The sequence below is a fragment of the Beta vulgaris genome, chromosome 5 (genome assembly GCF_026745355.1).
Source record: "Beta vulgaris subsp. vulgaris cultivar EL10 chromosome 5, EL10.2, whole genome shotgun sequence".
Taxonomy (NCBI): domain Eukaryota; kingdom Viridiplantae; phylum Streptophyta; class Magnoliopsida; order Caryophyllales; family Amaranthaceae; genus Beta; species Beta vulgaris.
Genome location: NC_079206.1, coordinates 62,740,966 through 62,764,567, shown reverse-complemented (window position 1 = coordinate 62,764,567; position 23,602 = coordinate 62,740,966). Strand labels below are relative to the sequence as shown.

Genomic DNA, 23,602 nt, shown 5'->3' with positions numbered 1-23,602 from the left:
ATTGACACATGAATTTATAATCACTAAGGGGGAGGTTGGTGATTAATTTCCTATACTACATAGGAATTTCCATTTTCCTGGAAATTCTATTTTTTATGAATTTCCTATTTCTTGCATACCAAACAACTACCCTATTTTGTACTTCCTAGGAAATTCAAATTCCAATGTTTGATTAATCGACATAAGTTCCCATGTAATAAGATAATGTGAAGTTTTTAGTCTTATAGAAAGTTGCATGTTCTAATAAGTTATGTCTTCCACAACTTTTTTCGTCTCCTATTCGGTATCGTGTTAAGATACTCTTTACTACTCGTGTTAGAAACCTGAAAACTAAACGACCTATCTAGCAAGACATGTCGTATCGTGTCGTCCCATTTAACTAAACAGATTGGAAATCCTCAACTCTAAACCATTCTTTTACTATCCCGCTCGTATCGTATCGTCGTGGCGTGTCCACTTTTCTCAAATCTAATACAAACCCCCTCTAATAAAGTAACCAATATACCCCTATTTTTTCCACGCTCTCCTTAAACCCCATATTTTCTCCCCTAACATCCAAAACATCTCCTAATCTATACAAATATATTAAAAAAGTGTGAAACTGTGCCACGTGACGCTCTCCCTAGGGAGTCTTAGTTCATACTAGCCTTCATATACACGCGATGCGTGCGTTAATTTCAAAATTTGTTATTCTATTAGATACTCCATTCGTATTTTATTTATGATTAAACTTAAATGTGAAAAATTCAACAGTTAGATGAATTTAGATATATTAATTCGCTAATGTAAAAAAATAAAAAGGCTGTGAGTGATTGTTAACATTAATTTTTTGTGAATGAATATTGAACAGAAAGAACAAAAATAATGAGTTGGTTTAACTGGATTAAAGACTATCAAAGGTAGTGAATGTTCAGACTTTTCATATGTACTTTATGTATGCCGCCATCTTTTTTTATAAGGTATAAATATTTTGTCCATTTAATTTTCGATTGAAGTATTTAATGCATATACCATTTTAAACTTGTTTTAAATGGCAAGTTGGAATGAGAATTTTTAAATGATTTGCTTTTGTAATTTTTTTCATTCCATTAATTAGATCATTAAGGGTATTTTAGTCACTTCAAAAAGGACACCACACCTCCTCCCTTGGCTTATATAATAGAGATAATTCATGTACAATAAAATATCATATACTAAAGTTCTTTTTGATCCCAAGACCTCAAGTACATATACTAAAGTTCATTTATGCAATTTCTTAATTTTTTATTGTACATAAGTACAATTTCTTAATTTTTTATTGTACATGAGTACAATTTCTTAAGTTCTTTTTGATCCCAAGACCCCAAGACCTCAAGTACATATACTAAAGCCAGAAACGTAGACAAGAGTGTTTGATCCCAAGACCTCAAGTACATATACTAAAGTTCTAATCACTAGGCTAAGTTGTATTTAGCGTTATTATCATAAAATATTATATTAATAAATGAAATTTTTTCTTACCTGGGGCATAGCCCGGACCTAATAACTAGTTTGTTCCGAATAGTTGCGACTTGCGACTTACGAATTAGGAATCCCTCGCCCCCAGCCTACTAGTTGGCCCAACAACACTTTGCCTCTCCATTTGCACACAACAATTCCCCCCCTTTCCACTTCCTAGTTCTTCCCCCTCATTTTTGCAAGAAAATCCTCCTCACACTCCCACAAATCACTCCTACAACTGAAGAAAACAAAAAAAAGACTGCATCATCATTAACAAGTAACAACAACAATGGAAGATCCCGCCATTCTAGGAGGCGCATCACTCCCTTCACCCGCATCAACCGACGCCAAGAAACGCCGCGTAACCTACTTCTACGAACCTTCAATCGGCGACTATTACTACGGTCAAGGCCACCCCATGAAACCTCACCGCATTCGTATGGCCCACAATCTCATCGTCCACTACTCTCTTCATCGTCGCATGGAAATCAACCGCCCTTTTCCCGCTGCATCTTCTGATATTCGTCGCTTTCATTCCGACGACTACGTTGATTTTCTCTCCACCGTCTCACCTGAACTTTGTGCCGCAAATTCTATCTCTTCTTCCGTTTCTTCGCTCGATCACTCGCACTCTAGGCATCTTAAGAGGTTTAATGTTGGCGATGATTGTCCTGTTTTTCCTGGGCTTTTCTCGTTTTGTCAAGCGTCTGCTGGTGGTTCGATTGGTGCGGCGGTTAAGTTGAATCGTAAGGATGCGGATATTGCTATTAATTGGGCTGGTGGTTTGCATCATGCTAAGAAGTCTGAAGCTTCTGGGTTTTGTTATGTTAATGATATTGTGCTTGGGATTCTTGAGCTTCTTAAATATCATAGGGTATTGTGGCTTTTTTTTAAACTCTCTTTATCTCTGTCTTTCTGGAATTATTATTTGATTTTGGGTGTTTTGGTTTGTGTTTTGATAGATGACTATCGAAGATAAAATCTTGACTCATGCAACCGACTTCTATACATTACTAGTTTTGTATGCATATAATGCGTGCGAAAGCATATAAAATTATTCATATATAATAGAGATATAGTTAACCTTACCCTTTTTTTTTCTTTTTCTAATTTTTGCTGTCTATGTATTGTCTTATATAATAGAGATAGAGATTATTTGATTTTGGGTGTTTTGGCTTCTGTTTTGATAGATGAATATTGAAGATAAAATCTTGAGTCATGTAGCCGACCCTATCATAAGGGTGTGACATTGTTGTTTGTGTTGTCATCTCATGAATGTTTATTTGAGTTTAGTTGTCTCAGATCATGCCTTGAATCAATTTGCATTCGTTGGTATTTTCTTGATCATTGGAAAAATTTTGTGTCATAGTACTATTGTTTGGTGATTATTGGACCCAAAGAAATTGGGAAGTAAGAATATTGCTTAAGTGATTTTTGTCTCTTACATGAATGAATTTCGCTCGATTTTGCAATCTATTTCTTGATCATTTAGAAGTTCCACTTTGATGATCAGAGTATACATGTCGAAGCAATTTGTTACCATGTTGCAGGATTCTTGAATTTTCACTGCTATAGAGTTAATGGTGACTGTAAAATGCTTTGGACCTTTTTATCTTTTTGATGAATTTGGGTGTTGGAATTAGGGTTCGTTAGTTCAATTTTGATTCCATTTGATGTGAATAGTGCCTATCACGATGACATTTTTGTAGTTTGTAGGGAAAAAAGACTTGATCTGTCATAAACATCTCATATTTTGTTGGGGAATTCCCAATTTTTTTTCTGATATGCTACTATTCCTTATCTCCATGATAATTTAGGACACACTCTTATATTAGGCCGAGCTTAATCCAATTGGAATTTGCAAGTGTCATAGAGTTATGTGACAGTGGGGACTTGGCTTGTGTCAGTGTTACTCCGACACCTTCGTTTACCTCAAAAATGGGGCGTCGTGTCCGACACGACACTTTACTTGGATACTTCATTCTAAACTAAAAACTTGACTTTTTTCTACAAAATAGCCAAGTCGGACACTTGGACACCCGTATTCGAGTATACACTCAATCCGTGTCTGAATAACACAGGCTTGTGTCACTTTCAGAAAATTGTGGAGAAGTTATTTCGGGAGAAGATAGGAGAGAATGTATGTCAAAGTATCTGTCTAAAGTACTCCTACTCGTTCTTCTTTAGGCGGTGTCGTGTGTGTTTCATGCTAAATGATCTTTTCGTTCAATTTTGATGATGTTGTAGTTTGAATCTTCAATTGATAAAAATCACATGGTATGGTCGTTGAGCTTGTTCATTTTTCCTTTTTCTATTTTGATAGATGACTTTCGAAGTTAAAATTTTGACTCATGCAGCTGACCCTAATAAACTATTATTTGATTTTGGGGGGTCTTGGTTTCCGTTATGATAGATGACTATTGAAGATAATATCTTGACTCATGCATCCGACCCCAAATAGTATATGAGTAACACAGGCTTGTGTCACTTTCAGAAAATTGTGGAGAAGTTATTTCGGGAGAAGATAGGAGAGAATGTATGTCAAAGTATCTGTCTAAAGTACTCCTACTCGTTCTTCTTTAGGCGGTGTCGTGTGTGTTTCATGCTAAATGATCTTTTCGTTCAATTTTGATGATGTTGTAGTTTGGATCTTCAATTGATAAAAATCACATGGTATGGTCGTTGAGCTTGTTCATTTTTCTTTTTCTATTTTGATAGATGACTTTCGAAGTTAAGATTTTGACTCATGCAGCTGACCCTAATAAACTATTATTTGATTTTGGGGGGTCTTGGTTTCCGTTATGATAGATGACTATTGAAGATAATATCTTGACTCATGCATCCGACCCCAAATAGTATATGAGTAACACAGGCTTGTGTCACTTTCAGAAAATTGTGGAGAAGTTATCGGGAGAAGATAGGAGAGAATGTATGTCAAAGTATCTGTCTAAAGTACTCCTACTCGTTCTTCTTTAGGCGGTGTCGTGTGTGTTTCATGCTAAATGATCTTTTCGTTCAATTTTGATGATGTTGTAGTTTGGATCTTCAATTGATAAAAATCACATGGTATGGTAGTTGAGCTTGTTCATTTTTCTTTTTCTATTTTGATAGATGACTTTCGAAGTTAAAATTTTGACTCATGCAGCTGACCCTAATAAACTATTATTTGATTTTGGGGGGTCTTGGTTTCCGTTATGATAGATGACTATTGAAGATAATATCTTGACTCATGCATCCGACCCCAATAGTATATGATTTTGGGGGTTTTGGTTTCTCTCATGATAGATGACTAAAAATCTTGACTTATGCAGCCGACCCCATTAAATATTATTTGATTTTGGGTGTGTTGGTTTCCGTTTTGATAGATGACTATTGAAGATAAAATCTTAACTCATGGAGTAGACCTATTTTAAGGGTGTTGTTTTTTTGTCAACCTATTTTAAGGGTGTGACATTGCTGTTTTTGTTGTCTTCTTATGAATGTTCATTTGAGTTTAGTTGTTGAGATTATGCCTTGAATCAATTTGCATTAATTGGTATTCGCTTGATCACTGCAAAATTTTAGTGTCATAGTACTATTTTTTGGTGATTATTGGAACCAAAGAAATTGGGAAGTAAGAATCTTGCTTAAGGGATTGTTATCTTTACATGAATGAAGTTTGCTCGATTTTGCAATTTTTTTTGTCATCATTTAAGAGTTTCACTTTGAACATCTGAGTATACATGTCGAAGCAATTTGTTAATGTGTTGTAGGATTCTTGAAATTTCACTACTATATAGAGTAATGGCGAGTGTGAACTGCTTTGGTGTTTAGATGATCCTGTATTCTTTTGGGTTAGGACTAGTTTAGGAGTTTCTTCTTTTTTTTTTTGATGAATTTGGGTTGGAATTAGGTTTCATTAGTCCAAATTTGATTTCATTTGATGTGAATAATGCTTATCACGATGACATTTTTGTAATTTGTAAGGAAAAAAAGACTCGAACTGTCCAATATACCCCATATTTTGTTGGGGAATTCCCAGTTTTTTCTCGATATGCTACTATTCCGTATCTCCATGATAATTTAGGACAAACTCTTATATTAGTCCGAGTTTAATTTAATTGGAATTTGGAGAAAATTGTGGAGAAGTTTTTTTGGGAGAAGATAGGAGAGAATATACGTCAAAGTATCTGTCAAAGTACTCCTACTCATTCTTCTTTAGGCTGTGTTGTGTGTGTTTCATGCTACTTGATCTTTTCATTTCAATTTTGATGATGTTGTAGTTTGGCTTCTTCAATTGTTAAAAATCACATGCTATGGTCGTTGAGCTTGTTCATTTTTCTTTTTCTAATTTGTGATGGTTCATACGTTTTTGCATCAAGTGTTTAATAGAATCTATAGAGGCTTGATCTTGGACCTACTTGCGGCAAAGATGGCTTTCAATAGGAGACAGGACTCTATATGGGGAAATTTGTTTTGCTGCATTCTATGAACCCAGGATTAGTGTTTGCTTTGGCAGAAATAGTTTGGATCTAGATTTTCTGTTTGTGTATTAGGATTGAAGTTGTAATCGAGCTTTTCTATTAAAAAATAAAATTAGGTTTGTGTTCTGTTGGATGAATCTGCTGTCAATTTTATCTAAAGCTTTGGCCCTCAAGACATGGCAGCTTGAAATGTGTGACTTACTATTTAAGCCAGAGTAGGGAATGAGATGGGAAGAGAATTGTGTGAATGGTTTAGCTTAAGTATTCTATGATGATGAGTTTACTGAGTTACTTGTTTGGCTGTTTTACTTGGCATTTATCCTGTATAGATTTGGGAGAGCTGTGTGAATGTTTTATTTATTCATGCTGATTAATCTTTGTCCAACTCCGCCTGCATTTGTGCTTTCACATGTGGTCTTTTGATTGGCCTGTCCTTCTAGGTTTGACAGGCTTTGCATTGATTCCTATAGGGTCACTCTTAAATCTGGAATCTTTGCTTTTGTATTTTCCCGCCCCTTCATGGAGAGTACAAAGGCTGCTATCTCCTTCATTTTGTCTGTTAATCTCACTCTCTCTTTGTGCAGCGGGTGCTGTACATCGATATTGATGTGCATCATGGAGATGGTGTTGAAGAGGCCTTTTACACCACTGATAGAGTTATGACAGTTTCTTTTCACAAGTTCGGTGACTTCTTTCCTGGAACTGGACACATCAAAGACATTGGAGCTAATTCTGGGAAGCATTACTCTTTAAATGTTCCACTCAATGATGGAATAGATGATGACAGTTTCAGAGGTCTTTTCAGGCCCATCATTCAAAAAGTCATGGATATATACCAGCCAGATGCAGTTGTCCTGCAATGCGGGGCGGATTCACTCTCTGGTGACAGGCTTGGTTGTTTCAACTTGTCTGTAAAAGGTCATGCTGATTGCTTGCGATTTCTTAGATCTTTTAACGTCCCTCTAATGGTGCTGGGTGGAGGAGGATACACTATACGAAATGTAGCTCGTTGCTGGTGCTATGAGGTCTCTCTCTTTCTTTCTCTGTGTATATGTGTGTGCTTGTGTGTTTCTGCTTTGCACTTATTGCAACTTCTACTGTTAATACAAGTTTCGATTTATTAATTGCAGACAGCAGTCGCAGTTGGTATAGAACCTGATAATAAGCTTCCTTACAATGAGTATTATGAGTATTTTGGCCCAGATTACACCCTTCATGTGGAGCCTAGCAACATGGAAAACCAGAACTCGCCCAAAGATTTGGAGAAAATCCGGTAATTTACATTTCTTATTTGAACTTTGTGGATTAATTATACAGAATTCCTTTGAGGTTATTTTTCCTGGGAAAAGATATAGTGAAATTACCATTCCTATTCTTTTGCCGGACCCTGCCACTGAAAATGATGTTCACTTCTTTAAATATCCGTCCATTCACTAGCCCTGCCTTTGGCATCCTCCTCCTTGCGGTTAAGGTAACGACTGTGGGCCTGGCCAACTCCCATAGTGTGACGGGAGGAGGTGTGTATAAGACCCAGGAACAAATTGACCGCCGTATGGCTGACCAGCGATTACTAGCGATTCCGGCTACATGCAGGCAAGTTTGCAGCCTACAATCTGAATTGAGGACGGGTTTTTGGGGTTAGCTCACCCTCGCGGGATCGCGATTCGCGATCACAAATCCTGTGAAAATGACAGAATTGACGATAATAATTATAAGTATATGAAAGAACCCTTTTTTTTGTAATTCCTATGATGCAATTGGAGCTTTTCAGCGGAAAAGAATCCATTTAGATAGTCCTTTGTGGCTTCGGAGGCAGCTAGATCAACAGATTATTGCTTCAAGAGAGGTGACTAGCTAATTTAAAATTTTGAACATTACAAGTTTCTAGTTTTCCAAGAAACTCTCAATGTAAGCTAAAAAGAAATAATCAGTCTGCATAAGCCTGCTAGAATCTGTCAGAGTTTTCTGTTGAGGTTTCATCTCACTTTGTCTGGTTGATAAGCATATGGCTATCTTGCTGAGGATGCATTCCTAAATAGTCTTCCACTTTCCTCTTCTAGTGAGATGTGCACTGCAACTTTCTATTTCCTTGACCCTAGTTCTAATTTACACCATTGATAAGGGGGATAAATTTTCTTCAGAGTAATGTTTCAGGAATGTGCAGTTTGAAGGTGATGCTAGTCTCCTCATATATATTTGTAAGTCTGGTCTGAGAATCTGAGTCTATCGACTCAGCTCTACGCCCCATACCTGGTGTGGATGGCTTCAATGCTTAGTTAGGTGAATTCTTTATCTTTGAATTATTAATTTATGAGAAGATGATCTTAAATATCCAAGTCTTTAGTAATTTAACCGTGGCTTTACACATTCCGCTGAACTCCAGTAAATACTTCATATGTGCCATTGTGCCAGGATAAGTGCGGGTTTGGGTGTTCAGAATCTATTTCTGGGTGTCCAGTAATCGATTGACTTTGAACTGGATACAGCTAAGGGTATGAGCTGGTTCTTTAGAAATTATATTGTCCATTCAAAGAGATCATGTTAAGGTTATAGATTATTAAATTATGGTCGAGCACGGTGGTAAGAGACTGTAGGTTCTGGTAATTTCAATAAGTAAATTTTACGTTGTCTTGTTTTTGTGCTTTAAGTAATTCACACCGTTCGATTATATTTTTTTTTCCCTATTTTGTTTTCTTCCTTTTTACTCTAAGACACACAATCTTAGTTTTCTTAAGTTAAGAACTAACCAACTTCATGTTTGTGTGAAATGTGTCCATGTATCATTTCTCTGCGCCGTTACTTGTATGCATCAAGGGCTGTGTTTTTGAAATAAAGTTTTGTGAGTTAATGGAGTGGTTTTTTGTACCGGATTTTGTTCCGGTTACTATAATTATCACCTTTGTCTTCTAATTTTGATGCATGCCTTTTTTGGATATAATCTTGCAGGAATATTCTTCTAGAGCAACTATCTAGAATAACTCATGTTCCAAGTGTTCCATTTCAGACAACTCCTCCTAACGCAAAGGAGCCAGAAGAGGTCCACTGCTACAACATTGATCTTTAATTCCACCTTTTGGTTTTTACTTTTTGAGTGTTGTCCCCAAAATGTGCTGATGTTAATCATATGTGAGATTGTGTTGGTATTTGGTACAGGAAGAAGAAGAAGATAAGGATCAAAGAATGAAACCTCGCATTTGGAATGGTGAGGATTATGATTCTGATCCCGAGGACCATGTGATGCCTTAACACCGGACTTTAAAATCTGAGGACGGTTTGTAGAAAATGATGGCAAGAGGTAAGTCTAATGCTTGACAACATGTATGGTTGATATTGTTACCTAATCCTTATTTGTGTTTCCAGTGTTTAATTTCATCCCATTGCCCGTAAGGCCATAAACAAACAATAGGATGTATATGGATCCATATTGAGATTGATCTTCAAGATATTTTCATTGGGTGGTGTTCTAGTATAATGATTTGTAGCCACAACTGTTCCCTTCTTTAGTCGAGCACCCATGTTTAGGATATCCATGGAGGCTGTTTTAGGCAGAACCTTACATATGCGAATGGGAGGACAGAGTGGTGCATATACTTTCTCACAATGCAATCCAAAGCACAAAAAAAGGAGTTACTTTTTTGACTCGACATTGTGATACCAGTACTTTGTTTTTAATGCTACGAGCCTTTTCTCTTTATTGTCTTTCCGACTTATTAACAGCAACTAAAAGCATCTGCTTACAAGAAGGGGATTGTTATGCTCTCTTCAATCCTTGATAATACCATCTTTTTTGTGACCTTGTCTTCTCTTGGTTTTACTACATCTCATTTGCTATATTCGTGTTAATGATTTGAATTCCTGTTTATGCTTTTTTTTTTTTAATGAAGAATTTAGTTTGGGTTGTATCAAGCTAAGACAATATTATGTGTAATGCTTTATGCAGATAACATCTGAGATGTGGAGTGTGAGAGCAACGCCTATGCAGGATTGGAACATATAGTTGCATCATGGCTCGAACAGAAACATACATTGGACCATCCTTAAAGATGGAGATTACTTTATTTTTTCGGAGTTTACTTGACAAAAGAGATGGTATTAATGTCAATTAATTAGGTGTAATTAATCTCTGTGCATCCTCTTATACGGGGAACGTAAAGAAAAGGATCAAAGGAGCTAGCACTTAGCATGGGCACTACCTTATTTGAACATTGGCAAAACTGCCTCTATTTTGGGTGACAGATTAGTCGATTCGTGTAACTCTTCAAATAGGTGATTCTTGTTAATATATGTAAACATTAAGCTAGAAGTTCAGTATAAAGCTGTCATGTTAGTTTCTTCTCCTTTCCTGCTCTTTGTGGCATTAGATGACTTGATTACAGATATGGTTCAACCTGAAAGCACATTTAATAGCGCGGGTGGGATGTTCACTTGAGCCTTTTGGGGTGTTTTCACTTTGTCAATGTGAGTATGGTGTGACTGTAGTTTACTGATTGGGAATTTTAGCCTTTATGAGTTTTCTTCAATGATAAAGCTCCAAAGTTGCTCTTATATTCTTGAAAGACTATATGAAGAAACAATGACATAATAGAACTATTAGAAGGCATACAAAAGTGTTTTAGGCCTGTATCTTAATTAAAATGATCACCGTTCTCTTGGAGGGAGGTTTTATTTGCTTGAATTTGATATGTTTCGTCCTTTAATTATATGATGTGTATCTTCATAACTTCACGCGTAAAATAGGAGGAAAATAGGGAAGTGTCAAAGGTCAATATTTCATCAAATGTTTGACTTTTTGCTTGCAATGTACAAAGATAGTTACTTTGATAAAAGTGCCATTTGAGCGTTTTCAAAAAAAAGTAAAATAAAAATAAGAGCTGATTTTCACCAAATTGTAACAACATCAAGTTTTTTTTTTTTTTTTTGCACAAAATTAAACTACTTCCTCTGTTTTTTTTTTACTTGCAACGTTTTCTGTTTTTGTCAATTCTTTATTACTTACAACGTTCTATTTTCTGTAATATATTATATCTATCTTTCTCTTAAATACATGCATTTTTTTTTTTAATATTTTATCTCTCTTCTCTCCTTGGTCCCTATGAGAAAAACGTTGCAAGAAAAAGGAAACGAAAACGGCAAAATAATAGAAGACTTGATGTGTCGTTTCCCTGGCCAGTTGCTGAATACGAGAGTGTTCCATTTAAGCTACTTGTGTCACTTATCAGTTATCAGTGTGTGGCTTGAAGAAACGAAGAGAGGCTGAGAACCTCAAAAACCCAGTTACATACACTTCCATGAACTCATTCCTCTCAACTTTCTCTTTCCCTCATCAATTCCCCACTATTACCTCTTTCCCACTTAATTTCTCCCACTATTCTCTCTCCTCCACCACTCAAAACCTTAACTTTCTCTCTCCTAAACCCCATTCCCACCCTCCCATTCCCATTCCTAAACCCTTATCCTCAAAATCCGACCAAACCCACAATTCATCTTCCCCAACAAAAACTCAAGATGATGGAATTCCCATTGATTACGTCAAAACCCTTGTTAAATTCAAGTCTCGTTATAACTACATTAGGGTTTTAGAAGTTTCTAGAAAGTCAGACCACCCTTTTAGAGGTTCAAGACTCCTCCTTTTAGATGGTCCTGGTAATATTCACAGCATAAATTTCTTGTTTAGAACCTTAACTGATACTTACTTTGATGTTTTTGCAACTTTACCTCCAATTTTACCACCTGGGCCAATTGGGGTTTTGGGTTTTGGTGCAGGTTCAGCTGCTAAAATCATTTTGGAGTTATACCCACAAGTTGTGGTTCATGGTTGGGAGATTGATCCTGCTGTTATTGATGTGGGGAGGAAGTATTTCGGGCTTTCGAAGCTCGAAAAACAGTTTCCTGATAGGGTTTTTGTGTACATTGGTGATGCATTGAAAGCTAGTGTGAGAGATGGGTTTTCAGGGATTTTGGTTGATTTGTTTAGTGAAGGGAGTTTGATACCTGAGCTTCAGGACCCTTTGACTTGGAAGAATTTGAAGAAGAAGTTGAGGAGAGGTGGAAGGATTATGGTTAATGTAGGAGGAAGTTGTGTTGAGGCCGAGGATTCGAGGAGAGACGGGAAGTTAGTGATGGAAGAGTCTTTGAAGGCAATGTATAAGGTTTTTCCTGGTCAGTTGTATGTTTTGGGACTTGGGAATAGGGAGGATGATAGTTCCCTTGCTCTTACAGGCGATTTTCCGGATTTGATTGCTTGGAAGAAGGCAATGCCTAAGTCTTTGAGGGGTTATGTTGATATGTGGACTCCTTTTGGTGGATAGTTCTTCTTATGCTATGCTTTTAGGTTTTAATTTAGGATTGGATTACTTGAGAAATGAGATAGTTCACTGTTATTGCCAATTCGTTTCTGTCATTGGGGGATGTAAATACAATTCTTGCCAAATGAAGATGGTGGAATTGGGAAAGAAGTAGAATTGCAAATTCAAATTTAGGGAATGATAGAAATGCTAAATTAGGTGTTGAATTTTGTATGTAGAATCCTTCTGAAAGATCAACCAAATCATATTGATTTCTTGTTTGATCTGTGCTGTGTAATGAACATAATACATGTGTTGGTTTGTAAGTGATCTTTGCACCCCTCTTTTCTTTCCTGATTCTTGGATGATACAGTTGAAATTGTATTATTGTTTGCTTAGTCTTGTAATATGATCTTCATTTGTGCTAAATCATAGAAAAAGGTTACATGATAGAACGATACTTGTTGGCATCTTTCTCTTGTGCAACTACGTTAGCAGAAATAGTCCAAGTAACATAAGCTGATAGACTCTCACTTGTGCATTTTTCATGTTGGCATTTGTTTTCAATCACAAAATTTGCTTTGCATTGATCATATTGACATTTTGCTATGAGTAATTATTATTTGGACATTCAGAACTTATATTTTTTCTTGGGGTTCACACGATTGCTTCCCGACTTCATTGTCGAGCTAATGATTTCCTATTTGCGCCGTGTGAACTGAATCTAAATGGCGCCGTGTGAATGATAACAGCCCTGTTTATTCCCCAAAACATAATTCCTTTTCAGAAAAAGCTTATGAATAGAAAGGGTCAATTTTGCAAGAGGGAAACCATCTTACAGTCTGCAGCAACCATTAGCACCTGATTCATAATTCAATATGCTTCTAATTCAGCTGAAAGTAATGAACTTTTGGCATATGTTTTAGTAATGTTCTTAGTTGTTCCTACTGGTTTGCTACTTGGTGATTGGTGATTTGGTGAACTAAAACATAGCAATGGCAAGAGTGGAACTTTGCAGCAAAATTGCTTGCTTTACTTCCCCCGCATCTTCCAGCTGCACCAAGTAAAACCTCTTAATTGATGTCGAAGCAATTTACAATCATCCATGTGTGTTCAAGAGTTTAAGCCTAGCAAGACAGTGGTTCCTATCAGTCTTATTGTGGTCATCACCACCACGGGCACCATCCCATCACATCCTAGAATTTCAGTGCTTATTTGATTTGACACAAGATTTAGGAAGTACTCCCTCCGTGGCTCCGTCTCATTTTATAGTTCTCGTATTTCATTTTGGGTGTACCAAAATGTTGTTTCTATTATTGAACACAACTTTTTACCCTCTCTCTCCTCCTTTTCACATGGATTTTTGATAACTTAATTTAATATTCCTTCAATCTCATTAAGGATGCGTTCTGTTCAACTTAAAAAATTAAGTTTCAGGTCCAATAAGTTTAGATAAGTTCAGATAACTTCAGATAAGTACAGATAAGTTGCAATAAGGTCTAATAAGGGTAATAAGTTCCAATAAGGTCTAATAAGGTCCAATAAGTTCTTGATATTGCTTTTTCCAAAATCATCCTTAAGGATGCTTTAGGGTGGTCTGTTAATTGGGTTCCTCCCTAGTTTTTTGTTTTTCTGGCTAAAAAAAAACTCTATAACAAAAGGCAAATCTTCCCCTATTTAATTAAATTTAATAATAACATGATTTATTATTTGAAGACAAAAAGAGTGGTACTTCTCTAACATTGTCACGCAATATTGTATGAATGTACATCATGGATAATGGCTAATCTTTTGTCCCACTGAGGGTTTATTCTCTTCAGCATAAAACAACTGAACTGAACTTATTGTAACTGAACTGAACTGAATCAAATCATAATAACTAAGGGCCTATTCTCTTTGGCATAAAACAGCTGAACTGAACTGAACGGAACTTATTGGAGCTGAACTGAACTGAACTGAACTTATTGGAGCTGAACTGAATAGAATTGAATTAAATTAGACCGCGAAAATTACATCATAAACCATCTTGACGCGATTTGATTGGTTTATGGGCTAAAAAAAGTGGGTTTATTTGTGCTTTGACCTAAACCATGTTCCTCCTAATAATAGTAATAATAATGAGTAAAGCTATAATAAACAAGATAATATATAGAAACAACAACAACAACAACAATAATAATAATAATAATAATAATAATAATAATAGTAATAATAATAATAATAATAATAATAATAATAATAATAATAATAATAATAATGATAATAATAATAGTAAGAGTAATTAGTAAAATAAATTATACCAATATAATAATAATATTTAACAAAATGGTTATAAAAGATTGGAATTGAACTGAACTGAACTGAACTGATTGGAGCTGAACTGAACTGAACTAAAAATAAGCTGGGGAGAACAGGCCCTAATAGTAATGATAATAAATAAATTAGGAAATGAATTGAACTGATTAGAACTGAACTAAACTGATTGCAACTAAACTAAACTGAAAATAAATTGGGAAGAACAGACCCTGAGTCTAATAATCAAATTTTAAGTCTCTTATGTTATAATTTGATCTCTTGGTTGTCCAAAAAAAAAAGCTACTTTGTCTTGTTCTAGTTCTAAATCTGAGTACCTTGGTGCGACTAATGTCGTTGCTGAGTCATTGTTGGATTCGAAACCTACTTTTGGAACTTCAATATCCCATTAAGAAGGCTATGTTGGTGTACAATGAGAATGTTATTAGTATTGTTTACCATTCCGGTAATCTTGTACAACATCAACATAAAGCATATTGAACTAGAAATTTTGTTTGTACGGGAAAAGTGGCAGGAGATTAAGTTTGTGTCCTTTATGTTCCCTCCTGTTATCAAATTGCCCATATTTTAACAAAGGAGCTTTCGCTCATACTCTTCACTGATTTTGGGGACAATCTACAACCTCCTGCCCATTACGGCTATGGTCTGGGGGGTGTATTAGAGATATTAGAATATATGTAAATATTCTTTAAATGTAAATATTCATATATCTAGTATGTGGATATCTTGGTCATATTTTGTATTAGGCAAGTTTAGCTTGAATATATACACTCTTCTATGTTAATGAGATAGTGAAGGAATCAATTATCCTACAGTAGCTAACAAAGAGTTCAAATCTTCATTCTCATAATTTATGTACTACTTGCGTGTCATTATTTTTTATTGGTTGATTAAAAAAATTCAAAATTTAATTATAAAGTATAACCGTTACTCTATACTTTATAGTGTAACAACCCACAAATTCCCGCTTATTTTACATACAAATATTCAAATGACATGAGATAGATGACAAAATAACATAAGATTCATATACTTCCTCCTTTTTTATTAGATGTTACACTTTTCAAATCACGGACTCCTAGGTAATTTTTGGAGAGGAGAGAGATAGAGAGAATGAAAACAAAAAGGTCCCATGTATGTGAACATGTGATAGGAGAGAGATAGAGAGAAGTTATTACCCAAAATAAAAATGTAACATCTAATTTAAAACTTTCTAAAATAGAAAGTGTAACATCTAAAAAAAACGGAGGAAGTAATTATTTGAATATCCCATCTCACTATTCTTGAAGTGTATGTCATTATACATGTTACGCAATAAGTTATAAGACACTCTCTTCTACGAAATAGAGTTAATAGATAAATTGGCATACAAATGATACACAACTTGTGGGATATATATTGATGTAAAACCCAAGCACATTATATAGTGGGATTAACATGGAAAACAACAAGCTAATTGCGCATCACCAAGATTTATAGTGGGATTAACATGGAAAACAATCTCAAGCTAAAATCGTCAAAATTTGTTTGTATGACACTGTGGCCGACATGACTACAAGAAATTAAAGTTCTATTTGTCCATTCATCGGAAGAATTCAACTTTTTGTGACATAAAGAGTCAAAGTCAATAACAAATTAACAACACCTCAATAATTCACTAGTACTCCCCAATTCAGTGAGTCAAAATGATTTGAAATACCATAAATTATAGCTATTAAAGAGTGTAGGAAATCCCCAAATTCTCCAGATTCTACTCCTGAGTCTGAAGATGCAAAAATTACAAGCAAAGTTGGTGGCAACAGCTTTAGCAATGTTCATCCTCTTCCTACTTACTGGTAATCTTACATAAAATTCTCTCATTCTTATATAGAATAAATATTTGTCCTGATCTAATTATTTTCCTTACTTTATACCATGGTAGAATTATTCGTTCCTCTCTAGTAGTATCTCCGTTTCTTTTTAATAGTTACACTTTCACTTTTAACATTATTCACAAATTTTTCTTTGACTATCATCTGTGATTTATAGTTAAGCGAAAATATAATCATGTGGAGTCTTATTTGATTCGTCCCGATATGTACTTTTAAGATATTAACTTTTTATATTTTTTTACAAATACAAAATTAGAGATACAAAAGCTCAAAATAATACATCGGCATGCGTGAAAAATGTAAGTGTAACTATTAAAATGAAACGGATGTATTAGAATTTAATCTTTTCTCTGGTATATGATGATAATGTTAGCTCTTGTATGTTTTATTTATTGTAATCTTTTATTTTTCTCTCGCCATCAACAAATACGTATACAAAAGCAGTTGGGTCACAGGCCTTGAATAACGTCGAAGGTGATGGTATCGGGAAGATGAGTGTACGCAGAGGTCGTGCAGCGGAGAGAAGTCTACGAGCAGGTGGTCCATGGCGGTTTCCGCCTTCACCTATACCGAATTTCAGTAAGCACCAAGAAGTACCGTCCCCTCCACCTATAAGGAATTTATTATAAAGTTACGCGTTGAATAAGGCTATTTACTTCTTAATTATACTTCTTATTTAGGTCCTGTTGTTTTGTATTGAATTAATAAAAATTTATTTCAGTTCAATTTAATTTAGATAAATTCAGTTCATTTCAGTTCACTTATTTTAATATATTTCCTCCGTTTTTTACTTGCAACACTTTTTTTTCATCAACTCCAATATAAAATTTTGTTAGGAGAGAGGTAGAGAGGGAAAGAGAGGGTCTCAACTCTCATGTGATTGGAAAGAGATAGAGAGAAAGGAAAAGGAAAAGTAGAAAGTGTTGCAAGCAATTAATTATTTCCCTCTTAAGAAAGTGTTGCAAGTAAAAAAATAAAAATAAAGAAAGTAATAGTTTTCATTCATTTCAGTTCAATTCAGATGAATTATTCAGTTCAGTTAAAAAAAACAAAGTCTTAATACTCCATTCATTTTATAATTTTATAATGTAGTGTTTGTATTCATTTTTAAATGTACGCCAACATGTTGCTTGTTTATCTTTTTTTTACTCCAAGTTTTTCCTTGATTAATTATCATCATTTATTTTCTCCTTGAAAATAAGTTCTATTTTTTGTTTATTTAGTCAAAAGGTTAAATTAATCATACATTCCCCTCCGTCCCCATAATACAATGCCTGTTTCACTCTCTTGAGGTCAAATTTTAATGACCAAATATTATCATTTGTATATATAAAATAACATATTCATGTGAGATTTTGTTAGATTCGTCTCAATGTGTAGTTTCATAATATCAACTTTTTATATTTTTTTTATTAATAAGGAATTGAAGATATTAAAGATCAAATATTTATCTCGAAGACCGTGTAAAAAAGAAACAAGCATTCTATTATGGGACAGAAGGAGTATAATGCTGTTTCTCCCATTATTCATCAAAATCAATTTTTTTTTCTCACAACATTAATTGTTATCGTATCATATTCTACTTACTTTAATTTAATTCTTGTGTGAAAAATGAAATACAAGTATTTCCTCCGTTCGGTTTTAAATGAAACGTTTGCTTTTTCATGCAACCCAATACACTTATTTAATCATTAATATCTTTAGTCGTGTAGAAGTAAAAAATATAAAAAAGTTGTAATTTGATAGTATGCGTCGAAACGAATCTAACAAGATCCCACTTGACTATTTTTTCTTTATATAATGGTGATAAATTAGAGTCAAAATTGATAAATGAATAGTGTTATTTTGCCCAATATTTCATTTAAAACATAACAGAAGAAGTATTAGTTTGAGACAGACGGTGTATATCGTTTTCCGTCTTTCCCAGACATTGGTTTTTTCAATACTATCGACTTGTCACTTGTGTAATATGTAGTGCTTGTTTAATGCTTATATAATAAGAGAATAATAGCTAAAGGCTAAAGCTAGCAGTTCTGCATAAATCAAAACTAATTACCAAAAGTTAAACTATTTTCAAGAAAGCTATACTTTTTATTCGCTTGTTAATACACAACTGTTATCATTTATATTTTTGATCATATTTTAACAAAAATCATAAGATGTTTATATTGTGAAAATATACATTACGATAAATCCAATAACATATTATAGAATAACTTTTATTTTCATATATTGGTTTGAAAAATAGGTCAAAATAGGGTATGTGTACAAGTAAGAGTGATGCAACTTTTTTGAAATGGAGAAAATATATATTAAAAGGCGTTCTCAAGTATGCTTATCAATGTTATCAGGATTGAGATCCTACTTTGAATCATAGGGGTTGGTAGGATCGAATTGTAGGATCTTAAAATCCCACCATTCCGTAAAATAGAGATGATTATGTTAGAATATGGTGAGAAACACATGTTAAAAATTTATAGAAATTAATAATGACTTATGTCATTAACAAATGGTGATATTTATGCTAGAATATGGTGAGAAACACCTAAGAGTCAGGATTAGTGTCTTGACCTCTTGAAGGGCGAGAACTGAAAATGCATGTATGGATGTGCTCGAATAGATTAAGAAGTTAATCATTTGTTTCGACAATTCGAACTTGGATTTCAAGAAACAACTTCAATATTAGTATGGTTTACATATGATGTTACCATGTTACCATATCATCAAGTTGGGCATTAAGCGACTTAAGGAGTTTGAAGGTTACACAACTTGTTCTTAGAAACAACTTCAATATTGGTATGGTTTACATAGATCCAACGTACATTGTTAAGTCTTGCATGCTAAATATTTCTCTTTCCCACTGCGTATCGTCTCGATAAAAGATAAAGAGTATTCTTCAATTTAATTGGCTATCTATTCATTTAGTTATAATTTTTTTTTTTGTAAAGATCTAATATGTAGATAAGCATGCTTCATTATGCTCTCTAAATATACGGGAGATGAACAAATCCTTGGTTTACATTTCTTCCTGGCATACTTTAAATATTTTTGGTAGTACTTTATCATTCAATTTGAGCTAAATCATTAATATTTTAGTTATGAAGCATTTTTTACACTAAGTTTTTCCTCACACGTATGATACACTCTTCTCATCATCCCATGTTACCATGAACAAATAGGTCACGTCAAAGAGTAACAACTCATTGTGAAAAAAAAGAAAAAAAGAGAGGGAGTCTTAATACCAACATATTTACATTACCATTATTGCAAATTGCTAATTGCTAATTTTTGACTCTTGACATACTAATCACTTCTAGTTCAAAGATTTGAAACTAAAAAGAAATGGTACGAAAACAAAACTTATACATCAACAAAGTTTCAACATCAAAGTGGCAAAAACCACATTAAACCATTAATCTATAAAGCTTGAAAGCTAGAATCAATCATTCACAACTTTCAGGCGAACCCACCATTACGGCCAGAACCCCCAATTATCAAAACTCTGAAGTAGAGAAATCAAAGCCACTATGCACAACAAACACCACCACAGAAAAAAACGAAATTCATCTTGCATGTAAAGGTAAAAACCTCGACTAACTGTCGCAGCACAAAGACAGCAGGCTGATAAAGCTTGAACTAGAATGATATCAAGATCGATGCCAAGAAACCCCAAAAAGGACATACAAAGCAATGCCAACAAACAAATATTCTTTATCATATTCACCGCGCTCGTCGAAACCTCCAACAATGGCAGAGGAGTATTCACCGTCTCCGGCGACTTTTCCGGCGAGGGAACAGTTTTACCGAACTGGGTGTGATCAAGAATGTTGCCAACACCGTGAACAGAAACGACGGCATTTTGGAAGAGATTAGGCTGAGTGACGAGGACGCCATTAATGGTGAAGTTTCCCGCGGAATTGTCCGTGATCAAGAGGGTATTATCGGGGAGAAGAGTAGGGAGGCGGTACCCAGTAGGAAAGCGACGGAGTTCAGAGTAAGAATAGCGTCGGGGAATAATGTGGTACGTAAAAAGAAGAGGGTCAGCGAAGTTTACGGCGGTGGTGGACGGTGGAGGATACGGCGGAGGATTTTTGGTGACGAAAGCGGCATCGTCGGGGATGAAAAGAGTGGCGGTTAGAGGGAAGATGGAAGGGTCAACTTCAGCGATCATGGAAGCCCAATTGTTGAAATCGCTGGCTCCGACGATTGAGTCGATGATGGTGTTCAGTTGGAGTTGTTGTGGTGGTTTTTGGACGTGGGTTTGTGGTGGTGGTGCTGGTGTTAATGTGAGGAGAGAGAGTGGGGATTGGTTGTCAATGGTGGCATTGACTGCGGCCGAGGCGGTGGAGGTGGAGGTGGAGAGGGTGAGGAAAAGGGAGAAACAGAGGAGGAGGAGGGAAGCCATGTATGAAAGAATGTGTGAATTTCTTAAGAGTTTCTTGGTGTAAAGAATTGAGATGTCTATTTATAGTGTACTCTTAAGAGTGTGTGTAATGTGTAGTAGATTGTTTGGGCTGGAGATTTTATTTTCTTACTATTTTGGGTTAATATCCAAGTTGTTAGATTTGGCGGGAAAAGTAGTTGGTACAGCTTGTTACAATTTGTTTAAGAGGTTGTGTATAAATACAACCTTAAGCTACATTATTTTGCATTCAAGAATTAATACAATTAGCTCCATTCTTCAATTTTAGCCTCTTCTGATCTCTCATCCATTTTATGATGAATCCTCCTCTCCTACATAAAAGAATGAAACGCGACATTGATTGGTCGGAGCTCTGCCGAAAGAAAATCTTGCCTAATATCGCCGGACGTCTGAAAATAAGCCGCGATTTTCATAGTTTTGGAGCAGTATGCAAGAAATGGCATTCTTCACTCTCCTCTATAAAACAATCTAAAACACTACATATCATATTTTCTCGCTATCCTGTAACTAGTTTTCGCGAGAGTACTAATTCGACATTCCGTCTGTCAGGTAATGCAATCTATCTCCTCCGTCCTCTGAATTCTCAAGAATCCTCGAACTCGAAACTGTTTCTCATTACTGTCGAAGAATTCTACCAAGGTAAGCTCCGGCTTTTCCATCCGTTAACTCGAAATCGAACGCCAATTAAGCAAAATGGGTATCTGAATATGTCGGATTTTCATGTTTCTTTGATTACTAATGGGTTCATTTTAACAAGAACAGACCACAATAGCGGTAGTACATCATACTATAAGGCTCTTACTAGCGCATATCTTGATGAGTATAACAAGAAGCATTCTTTTTTTATTGACTTCAACCGTAATACTGGAAGAGTTAGTTTGGAGGTAAGCTTGCGCCAACGACAGCCTCTAGTTTGCGAGAATGTCTTCGAATTTGATGACATTGTTTTTTCTAAGAGATTGTTTTACACGGTTGATAGTATAGGGAGAGTTTATGTCTTTCGAACTCGAAACTCAAAACATACAAGAAATGAGAATGAGACAAACAATTCTTCCCATGTTTTGTTTGGTGAATGTATTGTGAAAATTCCTATTTTAAGTGCCTGTAATAACCGTTGGCGAACGCGGCTAGTGGTCGATCATCTGTCCGATAATACGTTGTATCTTGTTCAGAGAGATATCAATCTTGGTGAGAGTTTGATATTTCTTAAGGTATACAAGTTGAATGAAGAGAGGTGTAAATGGGACGAAGTTAATAGTATCGGCGATGATAGAGTATTGTTTATTAGTGTTGATTGGTGTTTTTTTGCATCAACTGCTGATTTTCCAGGTTATAGAGGAAATTGTGTATTCTTGCTGAAAGATGCATTCCCTGTAAGAACTGGGTTTACATATTCTGATGAGTCTTTCTTCGAAGGTGCAAGCAAAGAGTTGGAAATTGTAGTGTATCATTTAGAGGATCGACAATTTCGGCTGATATCAGGTTATCCTGGATATTCTGACATACTATGGCCACCTCCAGCATGGTTCTGTGACAATCCTCCTCAATTACAAGTTCAAAAGAAAATTGGATGATGGTTGTATGTGCAGTTATATTCTGACTAGCCGTCTCTATGCAACCTAATCGGTAGTGACCAATTATTCATAAATTCCTGGATCCGCCACTGTATATTCATATGAACATTCATCAGTTGCAACAGAAGACTTAGGTTCTATTCATGTTTTTGTAACAAAAAAATAAAGCTGTTGTTAATAGATTTTGCATTAGTGAAAATAAGTTGACATGTTAAACAAGTAGTGCTACCTCAATGTCATAGCAAACTTGTCGTTTGAAGAGTCAACAATTTTCTTTTTTTTGGTAGCATAATTTCTTGCCTTAGCATTGATTAGGATGTATATGTTTTTGTCTTTTTGAGATTAAAATTCTTTGAAATAAGAACTTCACGTATTTTGTTACAGAATACAACCTAAGTATGCAAATTGCTTTATCCATCTTTTTCTTAAGACTCATGGATTCATCGTCCTTTCTTTTTTAACAATTAAATTACTCCCTCCGTCTTATAATATAGTTTATGTTTTATTTTGGGAGTGAAATTTTTAAAAATTTGACCAAATATTCTAATTAATGTATACAAAAAAAAAAAACATACTCATGTGGGGTCTTGTTAGATTAGCCTCAATGTCTACATTCATAATATTAATTTTTCATATTTTTTACTAATACAAAATCGAAGATATTGTAAGTCAAAAGTATGTCTTCGAGACTGTGCAGAAAGAAACATAAACTATATTTTGAAATGGACGGAGTAGTATTTTATAGGGATAGACTTTGGCATCTCATCTAACGAAGATAAATATTTAATGTAATTTATGGTCGATCAATATTTTATGACTCCCTTGTATCCAAATTATTGATGTCTTCTTTGTGTTACATAGCCAAAAGAGTGATATGTAGTTACTACTAATTAAGCCAGTTGACATTATAGGATCTGTGTCCTTTTAAATGTATGTAATTTTGTAACCAATTTTTTTGATGATATCTTATTTCTAACTCGATCTGAAGATCATTATGTTTTTCTCTATTTTTTTTGGGTAAAATTTCATTGGCTTATTGCTCTTTTATTTTATTTTAATATGAGCTCTGTATGTGATAAAACCAATTTTTGTGAGAATAAAATACAACACCATATTAATGTAGTGCTTGATTAGGAGTAATTTGCACCTTACATAACTTGTTAGTAATGCCTCTCAAAAAAAAAAAAAAAACTTG

The 23,602-nt window shown here is 34.9% G+C and overlaps 3 protein-coding genes across 5 annotated transcripts; all 3 read left to right on the top strand.

Moving 5' to 3' along the window:
• Window positions 1-1,604: 1,604 nt before the first annotated feature.
• LOC104894337 (histone deacetylase 6) lies at window positions 1,605-10,280 on the top strand. Its single transcript, XM_010680546.4, has 6 exons — window positions 1,605-2,353; window positions 6,527-6,967; window positions 7,073-7,215; window positions 8,889-8,979; window positions 9,096-9,237; window positions 9,883-10,280. The coding sequence occupies exons 1-5, from the start codon at window positions 1,769-1,771 to the stop codon at window positions 9,186-9,188; spliced, it is 1,353 nt and encodes a 450-aa protein (XP_010678848.1). The 5' UTR covers window positions 1,605-1,768; the 3' UTR covers window positions 9,189-9,237; window positions 9,883-10,280.
• A 521-nt stretch (window positions 10,281-10,801) lies between these two features.
• Window positions 10,802-12,578, top strand: LOC104894336 (hypothetical protein). Its single transcript, XM_019249732.3, has 2 exons — window positions 10,802-11,585; window positions 11,706-12,578. Exons 1-2 carry the CDS (start codon window positions 11,231-11,233, stop codon window positions 12,248-12,250), a joined length of 900 nt encoding a protein of 299 aa, XP_019105277.1. The 5' UTR covers window positions 10,802-11,230; the 3' UTR covers window positions 12,251-12,578.
• Window positions 12,579-16,086: 3,508 nt separating this feature from the next.
• Window positions 16,087-22,701, top strand: LOC104894335 (F-box protein SKIP23-like). Of its 3 annotated transcripts, none has more exons than XM_057395271.1 (2): window positions 16,087-16,374; window positions 16,866-22,701. In XM_057395271.1, exon 2 carries the CDS (start codon window positions 21,127-21,129, stop codon window positions 22,405-22,407), a length of 1,281 nt encoding a protein of 426 aa, XP_057251254.1. In that variant the 5' UTR covers window positions 16,087-16,374; window positions 16,866-21,126; the 3' UTR covers window positions 22,408-22,701. The 3 variants fall into 3 exon arrangements, with proteins under 3 accessions (XP_057251254.1, XP_057251253.1, XP_057251252.1); XM_057395270.1 differs by having other exon boundaries at window positions 16,855-22,701; XM_057395269.1 differs by having other exon boundaries at window positions 16,852-22,701.
• The last annotated feature ends 901 nt before the right edge of the window (window positions 22,702-23,602 follow it).